The sequence below is a fragment of the Tachysurus fulvidraco genome, chromosome 16 (assembly GCF_022655615.1).
Source record: "Tachysurus fulvidraco isolate hzauxx_2018 chromosome 16, HZAU_PFXX_2.0, whole genome shotgun sequence".
Lineage (NCBI taxonomy): Eukaryota > Metazoa > Chordata > Actinopteri > Siluriformes > Bagridae > Tachysurus > Tachysurus fulvidraco.
In genome coordinates this window covers 5311222-5338393 of record NC_062533.1, presented here as the reverse complement: position 1 = coordinate 5338393, position 27172 = coordinate 5311222, and the positions used below count along the sequence as shown (strand labels likewise).

The window sequence follows — 27172 nt, the reverse complement described above, 5'->3', positions numbered from 1 at the left end:
ACACAACTCGACAACTTGGATATGGCTATATTTTTTTTTATTAAAGATGAATCAAAGGAGAGAAAGAAGGGGGGGGGGGGAAACATCAGTTCAGACTTCATTTTTTGACAGCATATTATTTTATTAGTTTCTGTAACCAAACCAATGTAAATAAGACCTTACATATTTTAATACAGCGATTTTACCCCTGTACAAGTAAAACAAACAAAAAAACAACTCCCCTATCCACTCCTTCCTCTCCCGTTTGTCATTTGGGAGCCACACTTGAACACTGTATCTGTAGCCTCCCATTTGCATTAGCAACATGAAAGAAATAGTCTGGAGAGGACCGAGGCCTGTGGACGTTACAACAGAAAATAAGTCCTTTTTGCATCTGAACTACACTTCTATCAGTTTTTTTTTTTATTTTATTTTTTAATTTTTAATCTTTCTACCCATTTACTCTCTTCTAGAGGCTGACTCAGATTTTGAAATGTTCATTTTGCAGCTATGTATAGTATTAAAATCAAACACTGGAGCGAAACCCAAGCTCGTTTTTCCCGTGAACGCTTTCTGCTATAACTGGTAACTGGTGGTCAGAAAGGACAAAGTCCCAACCTCTGAAGTTCCTCCATTCACATTCAACAAACTGAAGGGTTGAAGCATACAGGACCAACTCTGAAGTAAACTAGCAACCGTTTATTTTATTAAAAAAGAAAAAAAAAGAAAAAAAGAAAAACAGTATGATAAAGGGGCTTCTTATAATGCCTAACCTTTGGCTAAAGATTCCACCTGTAGATGCTCTCATTTCATACGCAGCTCACCAAGGAGGAGGAATTTTCAGTGAAGAAGGTATGAAGGAAGGGACAACAATCAATAAATCAGTCAGATTTACCAGCAACAAAGCAATCTGTGACTCTAACCATGCGTTTCTTTCAAAAGGAATTAAAAGCACAAATTTCAGCATTTTATATAAGCTGCTCTGTCATGGTTTTGTCGCATATCTTGGTCATGAGACTGCTTCAATATAGTGAGAGGGAGAAGAAGGAGAGAGAGAGGAGGAGGAGAGCAGTGGCCATACACACAGGTTAAAGATGGAGATGTGTGCATTTTCTTGTTTCAACTGCAAAGTTGGGGGGGAAATAAAAAATAGGTAATGAAACATTTAAACAAAGATTTTTCTTTTCTTTTCAATAAACAAAAGGAAATAACTTCCCTCCTAACATGTGATTCTACTAGAGGAAAGGGAGGAAAATCAATTGTAAAAATGGTGCACACAGCAACAAATTTAACTCATTTCTTTTTTTAACCTTCATTGTACATTAGAAACGTACAGTCTCTTATGTTCTACCTTTTCGTGTCCGTTGAGGGGGAAGAAAAAAAAAATTAAATCAAACTCTCCACCATGGAGAGAAAGGGAGATCAGTGGGTGGTAGAGGAGAAGAAAGGCAGGGCAAAGGTGAGTGATCCACACAGATTATAGCATAATTACATGCTACAGTTCACCCAGCAATCCCATTCTCCTTTCTACGACTGAAACTACCTCTTCCCCTCTAACAAGTATCTCCTGTTAAACCACTGCATCCTTCCGTGCGTCAGTCCTATTCGAGGTGACGGGGTTACTTGCTATCTTCTGATTTAATAGCCTGGGGCTTAATGGGACCGGTACGGATAGGCTTGGCTGCAGCAAGGGGTGCTGGTTTGTCAGGCTCAGTGCGCTCTGTTGGAGCCCCCTGGTGGTTTGGAGCGACACTGTCAATAGGTTTGCTTGCTCCATCCATACGAGAAGACTTAGCAGCTGAAGACTTCATCTGCTGCTGTTGCTCAGAGAAGAACTTATGAGTTGACTGTAGTACCTCTGCTCTTTGTTTAGCCTAGGAGGAAGGAATGTAATGTACATTCATAAACAATTGCTCAAGAAATGTATATTCCTTGTCATTATACAAGTTGAACTTTCTTATAAACGTCCCGTTTGCATTACCTTAAGGTCTTGCTCAGCCTTAAGAGCTGCCTGTGTGCCACGGAGTGCAAGAGGTGGCCCAGATGGCCCTCGAAGAGGATGCTGGGGTCTGGGATGTGGCATCAGGCCTCCGCTAAGGTTGGGTGACATAGGAGGACCCATGGGGGTTCGTTGCACCCCTCCAGGAAAAGAATTCGTGTGAGGGGGGCGAACCAGGGGAGACACCATATTTGGCTGAGACAACATCTGTTTGGGATAGTGACAGATAATGAATGCTATTGCAACGTAATTCACCATTTACCTCAAATGTCTAATTATCCATTAAAGTCATTTAATTCTCAGTGACCTACCTGTGGGTTGAACTGTCCAGGAAAATGCTGTGGGATTCGTATACCTTGTGATCCAGACTGAAACTGTTTGGGATACAACATGCTGTTCATCTTACTGGACTGACTGCTGGGACTCGTGGAGCTCGCCCTGTAGAAGAGAGAATGCGTGCTACAGAGCAAGATTCATGTGAATGTGTGCCCATGGGAACCATTCACATGATGAAACTGATTTTACAGCTTTAAAGTAAATTTCTAAATCAAATGTGATAACTGTAGCAGAAATTATTTCTGAATAGGGAAAGACGTTGTGCTTCTGAAACAGTTAGCTTGTTAATCAGCCCCAAAAAACCTAAAACCTATAGCTCCACAAAGTATCTGGGTCAAGAGTTGAATAAAAGGTAGTTCATGAACAATGGCAATGGAAAATGTTTTTTTTTCCAGAGCATTAAATTGTATTTGTAGGTCATAGCATAAAAGGTAATATTATGGGAGAAAAAAAATTCTCAAGTAGACATTTCAGGCTTAATATGCTGGAGCCCAATAAACATTAGAAAACAGACATACAATAATATTTATAAGAATATGTGGAAGAATTATGAGAATTGTTGTCTTTAACCACAATTATCAGCTGAATTTGCCCTCATACACACCTGTACGGACTTGAGGTAGGAGTCGTGCTTCTTGCACTGACTGGGGGAGTTCCCGGTTTCACATCCATGCCGGTACCGAACAGCTTTAAGTCCATATCACACATCTGTCACAAACATATCACAGGTATTAGTCTGTTGAACAAAGTGCTACCTAGTAAATAAACATGCAATGTAACTTAATGGCATTAACCTTCTTTAAAAGCATTTGCAGGAGTCTTATTAATTTTCCCGACAAAGAATGAGACTAAAAGTGCACACACCTTATTAGAAGGCTGCATCATGTTGTGTGTGTTCTGGCCAATGAGGCCACGGTATGGCTGGCTGCTGGGAGGCTGGCGGTTTAGGTTTGGTGGCTGAGCCTGAGGTGGAGTAGGGGGCAGAGACTGGGGCAGAGCCAGCAGAGGCTGACCCCCACCAGAGCCAAAGCTAGGCAATGACAGCTGAGAACCAGGCATGGGAACAGTCACCTAGTGTGAGGAGACAATAAATGGTATGCATACACTGAATATAGGAATCTATTCAATTTCACCCTAATATAAAAACTTGTCTGTTACATGCAAATAAGAATATAATGCAGCATGTTAATACCTGTTGTAGTGCAGAACTGGGGCTCTGTGTTGAGCTGTAGTAACTGTTCTGTGTATGCTGCTGCACTTGTCCAGAGTACAGATTTGAATGCTGACTCATTCCCTGGCGCTGTAATGTAACCATAATGATATAATCATAAGTTAAAGCAACTCTCAGCAACACACAAAAAAGCAACATTCAGCATCTTAAGTTAATTTCTTAAAAAAATAAATAAAATCACATTAATGGACATAATATTTAACATCAATATATTAATTAATATAGACCTGCAGTATGTGTGTATCTATTAGCTGGGAGCCACCCATTCCAGAGGGCTGGTTGAGCTGTGGTTCGAACAGGATGGGAATGTGCTGCGTGTTAGAGGTTTGCTGGAAGGCCAGATTGGACTGAGGCTTAGCCAGCTCAGGGGGCTGCACTCCAGGGTAGCTGTGCAGCGTTGTCCCTGACAGCATCATGGGAGATGGCTGGGACATGCTGTTCTGCATGAATGCCTGTTGAGACCTGGAGGAGGGAAAAGACCAAAACATAAGGTTTAATTTTTAAATGTCAAAGATATAAAACTTTCTGGTTATTCAAATCTTGAAAAACCAGATGAAAAATTTGAAAATGTTTAGGTCACCTGTAGGGCTGTATGGAAGAGCTGAAAAGATCTTGCTGCTGAGAGACAGGGGGGCCTGTGCTGAGGCCGAGCTGAGCCTGGTGCTGTGGCTGACCCTGAAGAGGGGCGTAGATTGGGATAGGAATTTGCTGCACCGCGGTAGGCTGCAAGGAAACACACAAAAAAAGCAAAACACTAAGTCAGATCACAACAAAAAAATTTTTTTTTATATAATTTGATAAATAGAAGCAATAGAAAACACCAATTAGTTTAACAAACAATGACAAAATACTTAAAAGTGTTGAAAAAAAAGAAAATGCAATCCCACTTTACTTAAATTTATCAATAACTGAACACAGAGAGAAGGCAATCCCATATACAAATACTAATAAATGTGCAGGATGTACCTGAGAGAGGCCAGGCTGAAAGCCTTGTTGCTGGGCTATGGAAGGAGGAGGCAGGCGAGGATGAGGTGCGCTAAACAGATGGCTGGTGTCCATGTAGAAGGCTGGGATTTGTGCAGCAGAACCTGAGCACAGACACAAATGCACACACATGATCGACAAATACGGTACAGGAAAGTCTGAGAAAGTATTTTGTAACTGCATACATGAGAACTTTAAGGCAAAACCACTCTGTTTAAACTGGTAAAACTGTTTACCTGCAGACTGGGAGACAAAGACCTGTGGAGTCTGCTGCTGTGGCAACAGAGAAGGTATGCAGCCAAGCTGGGAGAAGTTACTATTGGACATTGCTGAACTCTGCAGCTGCTGTGGTTTCACCTTACAGATGTTAGGAGGATCTGACGCAGACGTGGTCTTGGTGCTCAAAGATGATGTGGTGTAAGTGGATGAACCTGTAAAAGACTTGCTGTTAATATCACATGAATCTAGAGTTAAGGATTACTTGCTGAGCTATGAATTGGTATGAACGATCTAAACAAGATTCCAGATTTTAATTACTGTGTTTGTGACCGAGGGACACTTTCAGAGCATACCTGACAACGAGGTGCTAGGTGTCACCGAAGCAACAGGTATCTGAGGCATAGAGGCACTGGAGAAGGAGCTAAAAGAGGCATTGCCTGCACCTCCTCCGCTGGTAATGGGGGAAGCAGAGGAGGTGACAGGAGAGCTCTTCTCTCCCAGACTAGGGGAATTCTCCCATGCCTTCCGAGCCGACTCCATCTGTTGGGGGAAGAAACAAGTTAAGGCCCAAGATGCTTACTGTACTAAAAAAAAAAAAAAAAAAAAAAAAGGTACTGTATATAATGCAGGATATATAATATCTAATTTAATAGGGTCTCAAATATAGGAATTTGGTATCACAGTGAAAAGTGCAGTGAACGAAAACATTCCTCAAACACTGATAATCAACAATTTCCCAAATATACAGGTGCATCTCAATTAATTAGAATGTCATGGAAAAGTTTTAACATTTAACAAAAACCCACCAATTAGAATACTTCATAAGACCAATAAAAAACATTTTTAGTGACTTGTTGGCCTTCTGGAAAGTATGTTCATTTACTGTGCATGTACTCAATACTTGGTAGGGTTCCTTTTGCTTTAATTACTGCCTCAGTTCAGCATGGCATGGAGCGGATTAATCCGTGGCAGTGCTGAGGTGGTATGGAAGCCCAGGTATCTTTAATAGTGGCCTTCTTCTCATCTGCATTTTTTGGTCTCTTGTTTCTTATTTTCCTCTTGACATTAACCATTAATTTCTCGATGGGATTCAGGTCCGGTGAGTTTGCTGGCCAGTCAAGCGCACCAACACCATGGTCATTTACCTAACCAACCTTTGGACCAACCACAGTGAACCAACACCAGATGATGACATTGCACCCCAAATCACAGCCTGGAAACTTAACACTTGGCTCCAAGCATCTTGGGCTATGAGCTTCTCCATCCTTCCTCCAGACTCTAGGACCCTAGATTCCAAATACAAAACTTGCTCTCATCTGAAAAGACGACTTTGGACCACAGGGCAACAGTCCAGTTCTTCTTCTCCTTAGTCCAGCCAAGATGGCACTGATGTCTGTGGTTCAGGAGTGGCTTAACAAGAGGAAAACAACTGTGGCCAAATTCCTTGACACGTCTGTGTGTGGTGGCGGCTCATGATGCCTTGACCCCAGGCTCAGTAGATTCTTGATGAATTTCACCCAAATTCTTGAATCTATTTTGCTTTGCTCAGTTTCTTCCACACAACTTTGTTTACATGCTTGGATACAACACTGACAGCCAGCATCTGTGTCAATGAATGTTTGTGGCTTACGCTCCTTGTGAAGGGAGTCAGTGATGGACAACTGTCAGACCAGCACTGTCTTCCCCATGATCATGTAGCCTACTGAACCAAACTGAGAGACCATTTTGATGGCTCAGGAAACCTTTGCAGGTGTTTGGAGTTGATGAGCTGATTGACATGTCACCTTATTCTAATTTTTTTGAGATAGTGAATTGGTGGATTTTTGTTAAATGTGAGCCAAAATCACCACAATTAAAAGAACCAAAGACTTAAAACTACTTCATTGTGTGTGCGCTGAATTTATATAGTACACGAGCTTGACTATTTGAGTTGAATTACTGAAATAAATGAACTTTTCCACGACATTCTATTTTATTGAGATGCACCCACATTTTTATATTATATAAGAAAAGCAAGCCACATTTAAATGTTGAATATACCAAAACAAGCATTTTGCCAAATGCAAATTTTCCAATGAAATTTGCTCAAAATATTTTTACACGTTTGAAATGTACAGAGAATATCCAAGTACAGAACATCACCTTCAGTGTGAGGTCCACTGTAGCAGGAGAAACTGTGCTGAGGCTAGAGCTCTGCTGTAGGGTTTCTCTACGGGGAAGAGGAAGCGAGGGAGGCAGTGCCACCTGAATATACAAACAGAAGAAAAGTATTTGAGAAGAAAAAAAGAATCTATGGAAAATGTTAAAATAAGAGCAATAAATATATAAAGAAATAAAAGATAAAATGGAAGGTGGGGTGCAGTGTGAACAGGCACAAAATACTGAGTGTGTATTAGGTATACAAACTGCAACGAAGGCTTACATTAGCGACTAGACTCTCCTCTATCTTGCTACCTCCGGTAGGCACGGTGTCGGCCAGTGAGGAGGATGGGGTAGTGTAGTCAGTCACAGATTCCTACAATATAGCCAACTTTCATCATGTATAACTACACTTACTTCCAAATGCCCAAACAAGATTTAAATGCCTAGTACAATGCTCCACATAATGATTATTAATAATTAAAATGAAGAAATAATGAACGATGTATTGTATCTTTGATGTTTCTGTTAGCCACATACCTTGGAATTGCTAGAATATTCAGCTGAGGGCACTGTGATCATGCCTTCAATATCTCCTCCTAGGTCAGGAACTTTGTCTTGAGCAGGAGAGCTGGAGTCTCTGTCTCTGCTACCACCAGGACCACCCTTTTCCAATCCATCTGCTTCTGACTGGCGGCCATCTTTGGCCTTGCGGTTCTTTAGTGAGCGTTCCTTACCGATCGGACCAGGCTTGTACTCCTTCTGCTCAGGTGCAGCAATGTCAGGCAGCTGAAATTTTTTTTTTTTTTAGCAGAGTTTAACTTTTACATTTGAGAAGCAAATCAAAGTCAACATTAAAGCAGGGTATGGTGTCAGTGCTATGACTGCAAAAATGACCTTTTGTGGTTTGATGGGTCCAGCACGGGGTTGTTTCTGTCTCTGTTCTTTGGGTTCGGGTAGTTTATTGTCTGACGGTTTTTCCAGTGTAGCGGGTGCTCCATCGCTGTCAGTACTACCTGCTGAAGAGGGGGCACCAAACTGGATACGTTCCATGCCAAGTTCAACACCACTGTCCGTTGCCGCTTTCACACCCTAAATATAAACAAACACTTATAAACAATGCTTACCCACAACAGCAAATTAACAGTTTTGTGTGTGTCTCAAACAACAGACAAAGCAATAGAACCTGAAGTACTGTAAATTATGTAATGCAGAATCAAACCACACTTACTTCAGAGGTCACAGTCCCAGCAAAAGAGGTAAGAGGTTTATTCCAGGCACTGACTGATGGTGGCTGAGGGGGGCTGATGGGCCCAACTGAAATTGATGCAAACAATTAGCATCATGTTTTAAAATGGCACTAAGGTACAAAAAGGGTTTAGGATCGCCTGTAACGATAAATAATCTTAAACAAATAAAACAAACATAAATCATAAAAGGCAAAGTTAGGCAATCACGATGTGTGAGGTCTTACGTTTCTTGACATCAGTGAGTACAGTGGAGCCAGCCACTTTATTCTCCCACAGCTCAGTCCCTAGAGTGCTATGTGCCTGGGTTTTAGTGGAGAAGTCCACAGATGCAGGGGGCAAAGGGGCAACAGCACCCTCTAGAGGCTGGGAGGGGGTGGCAGTCTGGGTCTGGGCAGAAAGGCTGTGCTGGGAGAGAGAGATTGATGGTTGTGGCTGAGACTGATGAGGTGTCTGAGAGGAGGATTGATTCTGCTGGGCTGAGGATGCAGCCTGCTGATGGGATGCTGCTGTTCCCTGCTGCTGTTGCTGTTTTCTGGCAAACCGCGGAGGCAGCTTGGACCCACCTCCACCCCTGCCCTTTTCTCCTGAGCTCTTTTTACCCCAGTTCTATAGGAAAAAACACAGAAAATGTTTCTTTTAAGACGTAAAAGGTATACACAAATACTGTCTATACAAAACTGGCCTTACTTTTAAAATGATTCCCATAAAACCTTTACAAATAACATTCAGTGCATGAACAATAGTAATTTAGCAGGTTCATCTTGAATTTGAATGCTTAATTTAAAGTGGAATCACAAATTTCACAATCGCAGACCTGTACGGTCTGCTCTTCCTTCTTTCTCCGCTCCTCGTCCTGAAGACGTTTCTGCTGCTTCCGAGACACAACCTCTGTGAAACCGTCATCATTAGTGTTGGACTGTGGGTCCTCCAAAGTAGTCACCTCAGGATGATCGTCAATGATTACCACACCTAAAGTCACAAAACAACACATCAGAAACATCAGGGATCGATGCTAGTAGAGTTAGAGATGTTATCAACAGAATTTTGTTGACTCACTGGCATAGTTGTTAAGGTCAAACTGGGATAGTGCATTTTCCTTCTCCTTAGGCTTCTTAATGGGTTGCTTGGACTCCTCTTTACGACGACCAGGTGCTTGCTCTTTATTGGACTTCTGGCCTGCTCCAGTCTGGGCAGCATCTGCACTCTGAGCTCCAGCACTACAGAGAGAAGTGTAAACATAAGCATAAAAACATACTTGGAGAGAAAATCAAAGAAAACTGACAAAGTGCAATATAGATAAGCATAAAGAAATAGTGCGTGTGAAGTAACTCTAGTAAGTGCTTCTTATAAAATGCCTATTTTTTCAGCAAAAGACGATATACCTTTACATTAATTCACAAACCTGTCTATTTCAGACTAGCTCGAACAAACAGAAAAACAGACCGAGTGAGAGTCTGTGTGACAGTGTGAGACCAGTCTAAAAATATCAAAAGCTATACTTGGCATAAAACCGACAAAATAGCTCATTGAAAGCCCATTCTTATCAAAGCTGGTAGTCAAATGAAGGTGTGTTAAAGGCAGATCCCTATAGCTGTTAATATAGTGCTACTGTACCAACGTATTTTTTCCTCCATCATAGAACATTGTGGTAATGTGAAATTTCAGGACCTCTCAAATTCATGCACAAATTCATTTCCCACTTGTGTGTGATACATACCCTGGCAAGTATTGTATGCATCAGAAACATGTTTGTTATCCTATAGCATCATTTTTAACCGTCTCTGCTTATTATTAAAACCACATTTGTGGCCAAATAAACAAATCTAAATCCTCTGAAACCAGAAATAGAAAAGAGAGGGGGGAAAAAACAACTATGTAGAGCCAGCTAGTGCTGGCTATTAAACTAACCTAGTATTGTGATTTGTTTCTTAGATCAAGTTTGTGTTTAAAAAAAAAAAAAACTCATACTACAAAATGATTAAAATAAATAAATCTGTTGTTAAATTAGAAACCCTTACATTAGTGGGTTATTCACACCCATACATGTGTGGCTCGGGCTCACCTACATGTATAGTAGGTCCTGCTGCAGACCAGTTTCTACTTAAATGAAACTCTACTCACAAAACAACATTACATAAACACATACATGTACAAATAGACTAACAGTTTAGCCAGCAAGTCACTCACCCCCTGCGTCCAGATTTGGCTCCCGAGCCTCCTCTGCGCTCACCCTTGCCCCCTGTGTACCCTCTGCCAGGCTTTGCACCAGTGTTTCCCCTGCGGTTTTGTCGGTCTCCTGGCCTTTGACTGGAGAAGCTCCTCTTGGCTGTAGGAATTGCCTCACGTTTTGGAGTTAGTCCTGCCTCAGCAGGAGACTTGCTCTGGCCTCCTGTAGTTTGGGGAGGAACAGATGAAGAGGATGCTACAACAGCAACAACTGCATCAAGCACACCTTTTCTCTCTTCTCGTTCCCTTCTCTCATTAAAATCACTACTTTCTGAAGCAGTCTCCCACTCCTCATTGGCCTGATCTGACGAGTTCTGATTAGACAAGTCCGGTGATTTGCTGCCAGCAGCAACCACTGTAGTGGTTCCTGTCTCAGGAAGTACTGCCTCTGTTACAGGAACCTCAGCAGGAGTGGATGCAGTGTTAATGGAAACTGTGGTCATAATAGCAGGACTTTCAGAATGGGTGGCAGGCATTCCTGGAGCTTTGGACACTGCAGCAGAAAAAGATTCAGAGACTGAGGCAGGTGTATGTGTTGTAACAGTTGCACCTTCCCCAGCTATGATCGCTGCTTCACGTTCTTTAAGTCTTCTAAAGCGTGGTGGCTTGTCCTGTCTGGGGGGTCTAGCTGGTCTCGGTCTGCGAGGTCTCTCTCTAGTATTTTGGCCAGTTTCTCTAAATTTCTTGCCATCATGTTTAGGCATGCGGTGTTCGGAGGCCGTGCCATCCATGCGAGATGCCTCAGCTTCTTCTGGCCTAAAGGTCTCCATTGGTTTGGAGGGCCAAGGCAGGCTCTCCCTCATCCCAGTACGACGCATGGGAGCAGATCTATTGGCGGGCCGCTCTCTTGCTCCACCTCTTCGGTTGTATAGTCCTCCTTTACCACGTCTCGTTGGTTCTCCCTTAGGAAGAAAACCTGGTTTAGTCCGACCCTCATCTTCCCGATGGCCAGGTTTATCTGGTAGATGTCCAGGTCCGAACCCAGAGGCAGCTTTCAAGGAGGGACGAGATTCAGGTAGTTCACGGTGTAAAGGTCTACTAGGCTTAGCAGTGGGCTCACGGTCAGAAGGTCCTGTGTCACTGGCAGACTCTCGTCCCTCACTCTCAGAGTCCGTGTCTGACCCACGCCTACGCCGGCGTTTGGGCAACACTTCAAAGTCTGAACTTTCACTGCGAGTCTCGCTTTCCTCACGGCAACGAAAACCTGTCGTCCCAGAGACACTCAGCAGATCGGGGCGGGAACGTGGCTCTCGGCATGGGTACTCCACCCGCTCCACACGACTGCGCCCACGGCTACCGCGTCCTCTTCCACTGTAACTGCCTCGATAACTGCGCCCACGTGAGTAGTACTCACCCCGGCCCCGCCCTTTGTAGTTCGCATCAGCAGGCCAGTCATGATCCCTCTCCACCTCCCTGTCTCTCTCCCGCTCTCTTTCTCGCTCCCGCTCTTCTCTGCGGTTGGACCGTGACAGATTGGATTCTTTTCGGGATGGTAGTTTGGGTTCAAGGCGTTTATCACTGGGTGGGGATTTGCTTGGCTTTTCCTCCTGGGTGCTGGCAGCTGTTGTACCCGTGTGTATCTGAGGTTCTTTTGCTTTGACACCAGGAACTGTTCCTTCCTCTTGTCTAGTCTTGATCTCTTTTGGCCCCTCACTGGAAAACTTCTGGCCATCTGACATGGTGGCTACAGTGGATAATGGGTTTTTGTAGGATGTGCCTTCTTTTTTAGATCTCTCCCCTCGCTCATGACGTTCTTCCTTCTCTCGCCTCTGTTCCCGCTCCTCCTTCATATCTCGCAGGATCGGCTTCTTTATTGGCCCTGACCTCCTAATTGGCCTCTCCCCTCCAGCTCCTTCTCTTCGCCCTGCACGAGCCCCCCAGCGCAGGTCACCCTTCTGCTTACCAGGTGCTTGTAGAGGCAGCTTGTCTACTTTGTGCATACTATCAGAAGCAGCAGGTGGAGTGGAACGGTTGTTAATCACAGAACCTTGGCCAAAGGGCTCCTTTCTGGAACTGTCCTCTAATCGCTCTGTGGCTTCAGCGAGATCCACAGTCTTCTGCACTATAGACAGGGCTTCAAACCTGGGCTCTTCCAATTTGAGAGAGTGACTCGACCCTTGAGAAATGGTCCTCTTCAGCACTGCTTGGCCAATGATCTCTACCTCCTCTCCTCCAGAGAGTGTTGCCACCTCAGATTCAATGGAAGAGATAACTGGGGGCCTGTCTGCATGTAGGAGAGCGGGTACCTCTTCTGAAACATGGCTAAATGTAGAGAGAGGCTCAGATGAGTCTCGGAAAAAGTCACTCTTTCCCCTTGGTTCCAACGTGCTGTGTTCCTGAGGATACACAGTTGATAGTCCTCTTTCTAGGTCCAGTCCAGCATCCAATCTTACCATATATATAAAAAAAACAAAAAAAGCACATGAGACATTTACACACTTATACCAGATTAACTAAAATATTAAAATCAAATTTCTTTTCTTCTAAACCCACCTTGGCTCTTTGCAGTTCTCCTGGACTTTAGGGGGTGTTACAGAGGTTAAGGGCTCTGACTGAGGGTAGGGGTCAGAACCCCACACCATTCGAGACTCACTGGTCATCCCGTGCTCTCTTATTGGTCGGTGATCAAAAGAATCTGAACCAGAACTACTATTGTCAGTGGGTTCTCTGCGGACCAACTGTTTTGGAGGCATTCTCCCTGTTGAATAAGTTGAGATTGTTTCTTTAAAGGCTGTATGATTTAAATGAAAACAGGTCGACAATGTACATGTGTATGCAAAAGTGTTTAATCCAAAATACTGCTCACTCATTAAAGAATGGCAAACAAGAATGAATAGTAGATGGTAGTCAAGATTATGCATGTTTAATCCCGTAACATGTCTTATTGGAACAAGACAACTTTTTTTAGTAAGCCAATACATATAGTTTTATAAATAAAAAGTTTTTCTTTGTAGTAAATGCAAGGGGTAAAAATCTACCTGGATGCATGGGAGGCATATCCATAGGCGGGCGTCCAGACATTATACGTGGGTCCATATATGACTGCATCATCAGCCAGCGTGGGTCAAACCCCATGGAAGCCAGGTGTTGGTGATGTGGACCCAGTGGCTGATAGAGAGAGCGATGCTGGGGAGGCACTGATCCCCCTGAAGGTGACCCTGAGCTTCCAGCAGTCTGCTGTTGTTGCTGCTGCTGCCATTGCTGTTGCTTCAACTGCTCCTGAAGTAAGAAGAAAATGTGCATCAAGAAACAGCCAATAATTTCTTTTGTTGAATTTATAGAATTTAAACACCAAGAGGTTTTTATACAAAGATTGTAAATCGACACCTAAAGGCTTCCGTTTCAAGCGTGCTTCATACCAATGTGAAATAATCTGTGAATGACTTTGCATGAGGCAAATACCTGCTGTCTTAGGAAACGGGGTGGCAGAGATTTTTGGAACTGTTTGGAGTAACCAGAGGGGACTGAAGGGCGAATTGTGGCCCCTGCCTCTCCCTCATTCTCCAGCTGTGGATGAGGCATATCCTCACTGACAGAGTGATCAAGACGAGGCATCTGAGGCTCCTCTACTGCAGAAAGAGTACAAACAATATGTTAGAACACTATAGCAAAGATTTATCTAACATTTAATCATTTGGGTGGGGACTGATGTTTAATCACAGTGACTAATATCTACTGTCTGAAGTTTTCAAAACTGCAATTTTCTACAGTTTTGTTATGTCTTGTTTACAAGGTACCAGAGTCTGTATTGCAATTTAGGCCACGGACACTAATCTAGCACTTTGGGATTAAAAAAAAAAATAATAAAAATCTCTAAACCATCCTTACCTCTACACTCATCTGGACTAAAGTAGTCTCTAATTGGTTGTCTTTCCACCTGTACTTCCTCAACCTCTGCAACATCCACCTCATTTTCCTGTGATTCGGTAACAGTTCTGTGGGAAAGAGGGCTGGGTTGCCTGGCAACAAACTGTGGCTCCTCCTCCACACTTGGCTCCGGCCCATCATCGGAAGGTATGGGCACAGACGGGAGGGGTTGCGGTGCAGGAGCAGCATGAGTGGGAGAGATTTCAGCAGGCAAGTTAGGAACTATTTCAGCCTCTGTTTCATTGCTCTGGACAGGCGTAATAGATTTTGCAGTCTCTGGAATTGCAACAGGCCGTAATTTTTCGTTGAGCCGTTTGAGTTTCTCAGCACAGGCGGCTAGCCTCTGCTCCTCCATACGCCTTTCCTCTTCTTCGCGCCGCCTCCGAGCGCGCTCCACGGCCTCCGAAAGTTCAGACTGCTTCTTACGTTTCTGTCGCCAGGCCTCGGAGTCATCCTCACCAGCAGCATAGGCTGTCGAAGGTTTTGATACACGAGCTGTACCAGTTCCTGCAGATCGTCCAGCCTGTGAGAATAAAGAGCAGGGTTGGGTATCAAAAGAAATTTTCCGGTTCCGATTCCGATTCCAGGTTCTGATTCCGATTCCATTATAAAAGAAATGTGAAAAATAATGCACAATACTTAAACAATTCCATTTGTGTTTATTAATCACTCTTTAAATATTTTGAACAGAGCATTTCAATTCATATCAATTTAAATTTAAATAAATCCAACATCAAATTTAACATCCAGAATTACAACTTAGCAAAACAGTTAGCAATTTTTCTGAAGAAAAATTAACATGTCCGCTTTCTCTGGGAGAAGATGAGACCTTTCCTTATTGTATCTCCAGCTGTGGAGAAAACCCTCTCAGAGGGGTAGATTTGCTTCACTGTTGTAGCTTTGGAAATTAACACTTTAGAAATTAATCTACACTTTTTTTTTAAAGACATGTTTAACAAAGCGTTCCTCAGCACAGCATCGCGAGAGACTGATTTCTGCGGTAAGCTGCGATAATTTGGTTGCGTGACTGTAAACAGTGTAAACGATTAATATTCATGAGGTAAGACATGGTTATTTAAAGTGACCGCTCACAGCGCTTTGCCCGTCATCACATCGGAACTGGGTTTGGAACTGAAACTTAAAAATTCTGTGCGGTTCCGGTTCCTGCTGAAAAACAGAACCGGTTCTGGAGGTTCTCGGTTCCAAACCCTAATAAAGAGCCTACAACTCAGCCTACAATCAAGCTGCAATCTACTATTTTCTATCAAAGGTGTCATGGTGTAATGCAATTGAATTACTGTATATGCAAAATATATACACCACAAAGGAATAATGCTGAAAATGAACAATAAATAGAAGCTGTATGCTTTACCTGGTAGTCTTGGGGTGGTCCCGTTTTGTTGTATTGAGTTACACTGCCTGGTGAGGGAGCTCTTGGCTCACCACTGTCTGCCCATGAGTTCTTTCTCTCACTTCTTTCCTCTCCTCCTTCTTTCCAACACTCTTGGGCTTCAGTATTGCGTGATCGTATGCGATCCACCTTATTTACCCACTCCCTGTATGAAACAAAAGAAAAACATAGGTAAGAATTCAAATCAGAACTTAAGTATCATCTGTCCCCAGGGGAATCAGAAGAGAGACATCTACGAATGCAAATAAAATTTATTGCCAGTCTGTTACTGTGTCTGTTTTGTGCACAAAATCATTTGATGCATTTCGATTTAAAACTTGGCCATGGTCTAATACCACATATTTTTTTATGTGAACTCTGAAAAACACAAAGGCAGCGCTCTTTTTGATTCACAAATTAAACACCAAATTACTCATCTCCTAAACCAGATGTCCTGTGGAACTTTCTGGCAAGGTGTCGAAGGTTTTTTGGCGTGCAGAATCTCACCCATTTCATCAAGGGTGCTTCAGGTAGCACAAAATTTACTCCTACTGTGACAGTACAGCACAGACTGGTAAATGAATAGCTGTTGGAATACGGTCCATTTCTTTAACGGCCATACAGGAGGACTCAAACACAGTCAATGTTGTGCAAATATTTTCTTAGATAATATAAAATATCAGCAGCAAAAACATGCAGCTTTTATAATATGCGTCAAGAAAGAAAAAAAGAAATCATGCTAGTCAAGTTTGGTGCAAGTATGTCAGAAGCAATACATGCTGGTCAGTTAACTATAGTAAACAATATTACCCATGTTCATTCTAGACAAAGTAAATTCATTTATAATTAAAAGTAGGGTTGCAAAATTCTGGGAATTTTCAAGGCTGGAAACTTTCCATGGGAATTAACAAGAATATATGGGAATAAACTGGAAATTAAAAAAAAATATATATATATGCAGAGTTGCCTATAACAAGGAACTTAAATGTAGTTAAAAAAAATCTTGTAGCATAATTTTGTTTAAAACAACAATATTTAATGCAATTTAAGTTGAATTTGTACCCTGCATTCCTCGGTCACTTGCACACAGCACACTGCTTACTGGAGGGCCATTGAGGCCAAACCCCCTGCATGTACTTGAATTCTTCCATAACATGCACAATAACACTATTTTAGGGTCCGTTAACTAGTTGCTTATTAGCATGATTAATAGAATATTGGCTATTTATTAGTACTTATTAAGCACATATTAATGCCTTGTTCTGCAATTCCTTATTCTACATTCTTAATTGTACCCAATACCTAAACTTAACTACCTTACTAACTCTTAATAAGCAGTAAATACACATACACAGATAATTTGATGACCCCCTCACACACAATGCTTCTATTTTACATTTTGATTGAGACTTTTTTTTTTTTTTTAAAGAAGTGCAAGGGTGAGGGATGCTTTCATTTTACAGCAATCATAAGGAAATATGTTTATTACAATTATTAAGTTTATGATGTTTATTACAAGCATAATAGTGTTGATTCTACTTTTGTTACACTCAGTGAAAGAATCAAGTAAAGTTCTACTTACAATTAAATCAGTCAAGACGTCATTTTAAAAATTTGTATTACCTTACATGCATGTTTGCTTATGACCAAACAAAATGTTTGTGTTTGTATATGATATAGTTTATATAAATTTCCCTACATTTCAAATAATTTCCATAAATTCCTGTAAATTCCCATAAAGTTTTCAATTTCGAATATTTCCCATAAGTTCCAGTAGAAAGTTTCCGGACATTTACCGGAAACTTTCCGCCCCTTTGCAACCCTAATTAAAAGTAAACCCAGTTGTTTAAATTAACTCCTTGATGAAAAATCAAATGGCACCAATTCTATACAACATTAAAAAAGGTTAGCACTGACCAGTTGTCTCCTTTCTCCTTGGCTGCATGATTATCCTCATCATCACTGAAGTTTAATTTCTCTGTGTAATCAACTTCCATCTGGGCACCTGTGAGGAAAAACAAAAAACAATAAAACACATACTATTAAAAATCCAAACGCAAATTTACCATGGAAATATAATACGAACAGATAATATTTTGACCACTTAATAGGCTAGATTTTAGCTTGAAGAGCATCAGCTTACCAGCCCAACCCTCATCAGCATCTGTGTCTAGATTGTCAAGCTCTTTCAGTTCAGAAGCACTGATAATTGAGGGCCGGTCTGGATCCTGCATCCAGGACTGTGGAGGAGGCTGGGGAGGCCTTCCACTGGGCCTGGGACCCCTAGAGAAAGAGAAAAGGCGACAGATAAGGCAAAAGGTGGAGTGGGGGAGAAGAGTTAGCATCAAGACAAAAAGAAAGCAAGCCTTAGAGTAATTTTAAACACAGTCTTATCTTCCAATAAGCAAATTAGGAAAGCATGACATTTATCTCGCATGGGAAAATGCTACTGTTGAGTGGAAAACAGTGAAGAATGTATTCTATTAAAGAGATATAGTCTGCTGCTTTGACATTAGATCGTATCTATTCTATTTATAGGCCTGGGTGGATTACTCACTTTGTTCCATCTTGCTGTCCAGGGTATCTGAAGTTTCCTTGTACGGGTGCATAAGACATGCGAGGGTATGCATGGAACATCTACATAGGACAAAGAATTATGAAATTCATACTGAATGCCGAGAAGAGACCGACCGCAACGCAATGCATGTCACTGCACATAAATTAGTAAAAGGTATGGACACATGATTCTCTGTGGCAAAAGATAGACTGATGCACAAAACATTTGATATTTGCTTCCTTAACTTACATAAGGTGGCATCATGCCCCTAAACTGAGCATGGAACTGAGAGGGTTCTCCTCCGGGTGGCTGCTGTCCACCATTGAGTTTGTGCTGTGGGGCTGAAGGAGGAACTTTGTCTCTGGAGTCTCTCTTCTCCCTGCCTTCTCCAGCAGAGGGTTTTCCTGCTACACCAGCATCCCCTGTTGGGGAAGGAGTGCTGCGGCCCTGCCCTGCTTCGTCAGGAGCTTTGCTGTCCATCTCAGAAGGACTAGAAGCAACATTCAGGTTTCTACCCCCACCTTCTCTCCAGCTGCCGACATCTGCAAAGAGAGAGGAAATCGGAGGAAATGAGAAAGGGATAAAGGAAAAAGAAACGAGGCATTTTATGTTTTACTTAAAATTATTAAACGTGTACTAAAACTTATCACCACAATCAGATAAGACCGTTTTACTTACTTTGAGGTCTGAGGCTGGGGCCTGGTCCATAAGGCTCTTCCTCCTGCTCACCCGATTTCTCTGCTTCACCTGCTGATTGCAGACATGGAAACTCCTGATGGAATTGGCTGCTTACCCTCGGAGCTCCTAATTAAAGAGAACATGTCCATTAAAATCACACTGTCAAATTACGTATTTTAACAAGACCTCTACAACTTCTACAAGAGTTACAGAGATGACTGAATTTGACAAGTTTCGGTGCAGTGAATAAGAAAAAACATTTTTAAGCATTCTGCCAAAGTAGTTTTCTGTGCCTAACCATCAACTGGACCAGACTGCTTGTTGTTAGCCCAGGAGCGGCTGCCCAGAGGATTGTCAGACACCTGAGAGACAGGAGGCTTTGGCTGAGGGGGAGGAGTCTCCTGCTGCCTGCAAACACAAACCATTAGAGATTATAAATATAACAAAAGACAGGATGGAAGGAAGGCGGCTGACTGAAATAAGAGAGACAAGGTTCTTATGTTACACACACACACACAGTATAAGGAGAGCATGGCTGATGCAAACACCCCCACAGCTAGTCAAATAGATGGGTATGGGAATTTTTTTGTTGTCTAGGGTAAACCAAATAGGATACTTCAAATCATGAAAAACCCTTCATTTCATCGTGTTATACTGTACATCATGTGTAACTGTCAAGCCTGTGAAGAATAATAAAAAATAAGCAGGTTTCTGAATATTGAAGTGAGATCTACAGGTACGAGCACGGACCGTTTATACAGTGAAAAAGAAGTCAACTTCAGACTCTTTAAATTATTAAAGATATAGAACATTCTCAGAAAATGAATACTAATCTCTAGCATTCCAAGTACACTTACCATTAGCATCCATGTTTTACACAGTAACTGGAATGTAATGTACATTTAAAGTGACTTGTGGTACATAATTAGATCTTAAGTAAATAATAATTAGCTTTCAGAGCAACACTTAAGGTACACACACACACACAACATGCACCTTTTCAAATAAGATTTCCAAAGTTATACATGATCCCAAAACAAAGAAAATTCCACTTTAGTACCCTTTTCTGAACACTTAAAACACTTAAGTTAAAAAACACTTGTTATTTCATTAGTCAAAATGACTATTTTAGTTAAGCACATAGAAATACTGTAATTACCAATACCTGAATTAAATAAATAAATAATATTGTTTAAGAAAAAATAAATTCTTCCAGATGTTTAATCTGAGCAAAGAGCACTTGATCTTGATCGTCCCTTTGGAAAATGATCACACCAGCTATACAGACTATTTAAATTTTGAATATGAAAATATTCAGTCCACCTTTAAGAAAAAAAAAACACGTAAAAATAACATGTATTCAATTATTCTTCAAATGATCTTTATTTTCAAAAGAATAGGTCAGAATTAAATTAAGAGAACAGAGATTTGACAAGAGCAGAATAATGATGAGGCTACAATAATCAGATGCTTAAACAGCCGCATGCATGTGTGCATATCAACGATGCATTCTGCCAGCGACACATTTTGGGTTCATCATCATGACAATACTAGATTTTGAATACTAATATCACAATAGTTTGCAATATGAAAAATCACACCAACAAACCAAATTTACTTTAATCAAAAAGGAATAATAAAATATGTATAAATGAATAATAATAAAAAAAAAATGAACATACCGTTCATCTCCAGCCTGATCCTGTTTCGAGGCCCAGCCGCTGCCATCCTTGGGAACGATGCTGACGTTGGGGTCGTTGCCTTTGTTCTCAGCCTTTAGACTGGGCAGGTTGGCTGGAGGGGGCATACGCCGACTAACCGCAACTTTGCCCAAACTCTGGAGCCCATGTCTGGCAGCGACTACAAGGGAATAACATGCGAGGTTAATTTTCAGCTTAAGCGTCACACAGTTAGGTGTGAAATCAATCCTAATCAGGAAAGCATTTATGATGGAGGACATACACAAGTTCAAATAGAACACTCATCAGGGTTTTTCCTGGGTCAAAATTGGTCTTCGGTGGTGGCTGACCGACATGGTCATCCACACACAGCAAAGAGTACCCTAGAACACACATGATCCGCAAGCCCAATATTGACAATAAATGTTAAATTTAAAATAAATACAGAGAAACTGTTTTTTTTCTTATCCTATTTATTCATAAAAAAACGATCACTGTCAGGCTAGATAGTAAAAGAAAGCGATTACAACTTATTTTACATGTAAACATCATCGATACCAAAGTAACCTAGTGTTAAAAGGTGTAATGTAATTTTTTACCATATAAACTGTAATCAAATTAGCAGCTAGCTAGCAACAGCTTGCGTTGTGCTTTGATCTAGTTTCATCTCACTCCAGTCTAACTTTAAACTAAATTATATTTTATAGGTAATTTACTACACATTGTCATAGGCCTATACATACTGTGGATTAAGGATACATTTTACTAAACACTCTTGCTAAATGGGGTAAGCACATTTACTCTCATTTCAGATGTGTATGTTCTAAGAAGTAATGATTTGTTATACACCGATTCAGACACTGACAGGCAGATCGATTGCTATAACCATTCATTATATTGAGTCGGCTCAAAGGAATCATTAGGTCGCGAATCGGACTTTAGCGGACGTGTCGTGTGGGAATCCTGGCTGTTAGGACATCGCGAAAGATTTGTAAACACACACACACACCACTTCATAACTGGATAGATCTATTGCATTTATTTGAAGTTATGTCAGCCACATGTGCGGAATGCTTGTTTGTTGAAAGAGAAGGCAACTTTTTTTTTGACTGCAATTTAATTCAGCAAAAATATTCTCCCAATGCACCACGTGAAACATGGATTCGGTCTTCCGACCTTTAGGATCCGTTGATTTTGATGCGAGGTAGAGAGCAAAGACAGAACTGCAGACGGTGAGTGCCCATGCGGGGGTGGGGCGCTGTGCTTGTTCTCTCAGTCACTTTGTCAGTAGCCTGCTTCACTCACAAAAGCCAATTACTGATCAAATAAGGCTTTGGCGGGACAAAAAAATCGTTTTGACGGCCCCCAAAAAATTTTCACTGTAGGGAAAAACCCTGCTCATACTTTGCTGCCTTCCCACATAAAGCTCATAGGAATGCTTGATGTTCAGTCAAGCATTCAAAGTTGCTGAAGATGCTCTGGAAGAAATGTGTGAGGGAGGCGAATGAACCAGAATGGAAAAAAGGATGGACTCCTAGCCAGCACTTCCCCTTCTACCCAGATATGTAACACTTACTGTAACAATGAGTGGCTTTTTAAACAAATTACTTCGACCTTGACATAAGCATCTTGCAAACGGTGGTCTTGAACTCAACCTTGTCACAGACAACGTTAACTATAAAACAAATTATACTGAGCGGAACCAACACGGAGGCTTTCATTTAAAAGAGTTAATTTCAGCGTGTTGCCATACCTGCAGTTTTCTGGGTCTCCAGGGACTTGCCCTTGTAAGTATTGAAGAGGCTAAGGGTTGCATACTTGGTCTTGCCATCCTTTGCCTTTGTGCTCTGCCCTGACTTCTCTGACATGTCGCTGGAAACTCATTGAGTCTGGTCCTCCGGTCTCACCCCTCAGAACCAGGCTCCTGTCCAGACAAGGGGAAAAAAAATAAAGATTCAGTGTGGTCAATGTTCCTCTAGCATGGAATAAAGCGAAGTCAAAGGGTTAGAAGTGTTTTTTTCTAGGTCGAAGGAGTACAAGACAATCCCGCGAGTGTGCACGATGGAGATTGAATAAACCAAAAATAATTGAAAGCCTAGGCAGTTATACTAAAGAATCTCATCGGCGCATTACTAGACATAAAGCTTTCTCCCTCGCTAGCAGCTAAAGAGATATGCAGCTTTAATCTCTAAAAATCAGTGAAGCATTTCAGGCTGGACAGACAGCATGATCGAACCGTAAATCACATGGGTTTCCGAGCAAAATGGATGATGTGTTTACATTTAAACTGTGATTTACATTGCATATTGAAATGATATACAATAAAATACAATATGCTACATTAGAAACTTCGAAGATTTGTGGGTCGTCCCATAGTTCGCAGCAATAAACAACTAGCAAACAAGCTAATTGTACATACTGGCATTTGCTACCATATTGTGTCATTCAGTTAGATTTCCAGCCAAATTCCAAGGACTGGTTAGCACACACCGAGGCATTTACTGGGCCAGTGGGCTGGATAATGAATTAATGATTAAACCACCCCAAAATGGTAGATAGTTCGTTGTACATTTATAGTAGGTAACAAACAATGTTAGTCAATATTTATACAACACACAACAAAACAATACAGCAACACCAATCAAAAGTGGGGGGGTTGTTTTTATAGGGATATATAACAAAGTTCAAGGGAAAAACATCGCATGTCTACAGCCAGCAATAAAAAGGAACAAGAACGAGGTCCGCAAACATTCACACGAGTGTGTGACGCTGCACACAAAAAAAAAATGTCGAAGTGTTCAACAAGAATAAGAAACTACACAAGGTCCTTGGTTGAGAAATGAAAGTGAAAGTTGTCCTGCACACATATGCAGAGTCCGGACATTGACTGCCAAGAAATGCTAAGGGAAAAATGATCCCAAGGCAAACACACCTTTACATTTGTCGAAGAAAATGCTACATTTTTCTCCCAGTTGAACCCTACATCTTAGTAAACAAAGGTGTTTGACATGAGAGTTAGAGTTCTGCATCCATATACACAGTATTTTACTTCTGGTATGTTTTTCCATTCCAACAACCTTGTGAGTAACATTTAAACTAACATTAGCTTAGACCTATACATCTCCAAAGAGTCTTTTGGGGGGTTTTTTAATCAGAAAACATGGAATAAAGTTTTGAGATGCTCCTCAAAAGAAATTCTACAAGATGAATTAGAGTAAGCAGATCATTTTACATTTCAGAAAACCAGATAGGATCTGAACGGCTCTGAAACATGCAGTTTCCGTGAAACAATTTTACATGATATTGCCAAAAGCAGGTGGTTTGCAGACACCTGGCCATCACACTTATACATACTTATTATTATTGCTTTAATAATACTCTTCTGTGAAGGCTTTCCACTAGATGTTGGAGTGTGTGTGTGAGTGTGTGTGTGTGTGTGTGTGTGTGGGGGGGGGATTAGTGATCATTCGGCTACAAGAGCATTAGTGAGATCAGACACTGATGGTGTAAGAGTGAGGATGTCTTGGGTTCAGTCTGTGTTTCAGTTCATTACAAAAGTGTTCAGTGGGGTTGAGTCAGAGTCGGGGCTCTGTGCAGTACACTCTTTCTGCACGGGGCATTGCTATGCTGAAACCGGGTTTGAGCCTGTTACTTCTGGTGAAGGGAAAATAATGCTACAGCATAGAGACTTTCTAGGCGAACGTATGCTTCCAACTCTGTGGCAACATTTTGGCAAATAACCACATATGGGTGCAAGTCAGTTGTCCACAAACATAAAGCAGTTTTAAGATGTGCATATTAGGGCTGCACCCATTTAGGTACAAAACATCGAAAGCTTTTTAAATACGTATTTAAAAATTACATCCATACTGCAGTCATCTCAAGAGGTTTAGGGTGGGCAAGGAGGGGTTTATCCACTCTCCCGTTTACTGGCACATCTGCCTCACAAAAGCAGACGAGCCAATCACAACACCAACATATTCCCACAAGCAATCACCAGTATTGAGCTAGTGCCCCTAAGGGACAAGCCAAAGTCAATAGCTCTAAACTATGACTGACTGGCCAATGTACTCTTATAACAAGGTACTCCGCTTCATAACAATTACATATCATATTATTAACACTGTGCCAGAAATCGTGCTATGTCTTGTTTGCCACTTGGTCAAAAATACTTTCACATACTTCCTTGTTAACAGCTTTTCCCCCTTCGAACAAGTCTTTACATAGAAAAGGAAGTAATGATATGACACAGGTGCCTAGTGACTGCTCACCTTGGTGTGTCCCTTATTACAGCAGAACGACATTATTCTTCATACCTGATCTGTTCCTGGAATATCTCTGACTCCAGATGCTAGGTGTGTGTGTGTGTGTGTGTGTGTGTGTGTGTGTGTGTGTGTATTAAAAGGCCTGGTGCTTACTTGTATAGAAATTTACTGTTTTATGTAACTGGTCCATTCATTTGATTGCATATGATGCAAATGTGTGGATTCACAAAACACTGCAATTTAACACTGGGTGCAAAACCCAACAGCTCAGTGTGCAAAAAACGTTTTAGTCTTTTTAAAGGGAGGAAGCTTTAGGACTAAATGTCGCTTTTACAGCATTATGGGTCCTTTATGAACAGTTTAAACACGCAGACATCAATGCGAAGGTGCATTTTAGCGTCAAACGCCAGTAAATCCACTGCTGTAAGATTTTTTTTAGCGCTGGTGGTTTGCGCCAAAGGAGAAAACACAGCTATCTGCAGCTCTGCCTGTAGTAAAGGGAGGGTGAAAAGCGGCCCTGTGAACCGAGCCTCGCTTTATATAAACCTCAGCCTGATTCTCACCACTAAACACCGTGTAAACTCACAACCTAACAAAAGTTATCAGCGCGTCACTCGTTACGTTTGCGCTTTGTGTTAATTTCAGGTCCCTGAGCCGTATACGATTCCATCCGGCGCTGCTAGCTCTGTTTAGCGAGCTAACTAGCCACACCACAGCCCGCATGCTTACACACACCGTACGCGCTTCTCATCTCCTAACAAATGAGCGGTTTAAAACAAAATGTCTGGTCTTTAAACGTACCTGTTTCCGCCGGTCCCGTCGCTGACTTTAAGAAGGCCGCTTTGCCCGTCTGAGTGCGCGCGTGTACGTGTGTGTTGGATTACACAAAGCTCGCTAAGCTAAGCTAAGCTATGCTAAGCTAAGCTAAGCTACACACTGGTTAGCTAAGAGCTGTACAGCTCACAACCGCTTCCAAAAACGAAGCCTTACCGCTTTCTGTCTCTTACTTAACGTGACCGGTAAAATACGAAGAGGGGGAGCTCAGAATCAGACGGACCGGTGTCGTGGCTTGATATATTTTCTCCTTCTTTCCCCTGTTGTCTTGTGTGAGACGGGTCTTCTCCAGTCGAGAGAGGCCCCCTCTCGCGCCGCTGCGGCCTGTCGCGCAATCAAAGATGGCAGAGCGCCAATCCACGAGTCGCTGACGTCATTACGTAGCGCCGGGGCGTGATTATAGAAGGCGCGCGCGGTACTGCACTCGTCCTAAACAGCACAGAAGCACTAAATAGTAGCACTAATAGAAGCACTAAATCTACACTAAATAGTACGCCACAAATGCACTATTATGACATACAATATATAAAGCTTTTGTTGTCTAACCCTAACCCTAATGATGCAGCCCAAATATACAAGACCTGTCCCATCTGACCCAACACACACACACACACACACACACACACACACACATGCTTGTTTATTCACCAAACTATTGCTAAAAAGTTTCATACTGTATGCTGTAGCATTAAACTTTCCCTTCACTGTAATTGAGAGCATGGCAATGGCCCTGTGCACAAAGCGAGCTCCATGAAGCCACGTTTTCTAAAGGAGGCATTGAAGAACTCAAGTGTCCAGTACAGAGCCATGGGCTCAGCATCACTGAACATCTTCTGGTTTAACTGGAACATCAGTACCTGAGCTCAATCTCACAGCCATGCTCCGAAATCTGGTTTCTTTCCACAAGCCATCAGACTCGTTAATAACTGAACTGTACTGTAGTGAGTACAACACACACACGCACATCAACTGTATGGACTGCATAGCCCTACACCACATACACACACTTCCATTATATATCCATCAAACTGTTTACATGCTGTTTTTGCACACTGATTTTTTGCTCTTTGCAGATGCGGTCTCACATTTCAGTCGTTTGCTGTTTTGCACAATACTTTACAAAGTTTCATGTAACTGCTGCTATAATACTGTGTTCATTACTGAAATTCTGCACACGCAATATTGTTGAACATAGAGTATTTATACTGGTCGGCACCGTTTCTGTTTATTGTCTTTTGTGTATTGTCTTGTAATTTTGTCCTGCACTGTCCTGTTTGTCTTGTCCTGCACTGTTTGCTCCAGGTTGCACAGATGCACCATATGTGGCTAGGACTACTTACTAAGTCCTTAGCTCTGTCTTTGTATTATGTATCTCCTTGATCCTGGAGAAACATTGTCTCATTTCACTGTCTACTGCAACAGCTAATATGGTTGAAATGACAACAAAAGCTTCTTTACTTGACTTGACTAGTTTAACAACCTTGTGGGTATAAATCTAGAAATATTTAAAAAGCACAAATGGGTGTGATAAACATTCAA

General features: G+C 41.7%; 1 protein-coding gene across 3 annotated transcripts; it reads right to left on the bottom strand.

Annotated features, from left to right (window-relative positions):
* Positions 1-20: 20 nt before the first annotated feature.
* prrc2c (proline-rich coiled-coil 2C) lies at positions 21-25981 on the bottom strand. Of its 3 annotated transcripts, none has more exons than XM_047801889.1 (34): positions 25601-25981; positions 22288-22458; positions 20538-20715; positions 19154-19263; positions 18856-18981; positions 18427-18719; positions 18178-18257; positions 17764-17903; positions 17538-17625; positions 15603-15786; positions 14192-14753; positions 13766-13932; positions 13342-13582; positions 12857-13061; positions 10325-12751; positions 9194-9354; positions 8952-9106; positions 8362-8743; positions 8119-8204; positions 7785-7979; positions 7428-7676; positions 7171-7263; positions 6891-6992; positions 5102-5288; positions 4766-4960; positions 4512-4633; positions 4126-4268; positions 3773-4007; positions 3507-3614; positions 3179-3385; positions 2919-3022; positions 2290-2437; positions 1961-2185; positions 21-1853 (listed from the first exon to the last, which is right to left on the bottom strand). In XM_047801889.1, the coding sequence occupies exons 2-34, from the start codon at positions 22400-22402 to the stop codon at positions 1599-1601; spliced, it is 8268 nt and encodes a 2755-aa protein (XP_047657845.1). In that variant the 5' UTR covers positions 22403-22458; positions 25601-25981; the 3' UTR covers positions 21-1598. The 3 variants fall into 3 exon arrangements, with proteins under 3 accessions (XP_047657845.1, XP_027027083.2, XP_047657846.1); XM_027171282.2 differs by having other exon boundaries at positions 2290-2416; XM_047801890.1 differs by having other exon boundaries at positions 25790-25981.
* Positions 25982-27172: the final 1191 nt, after the last annotated feature.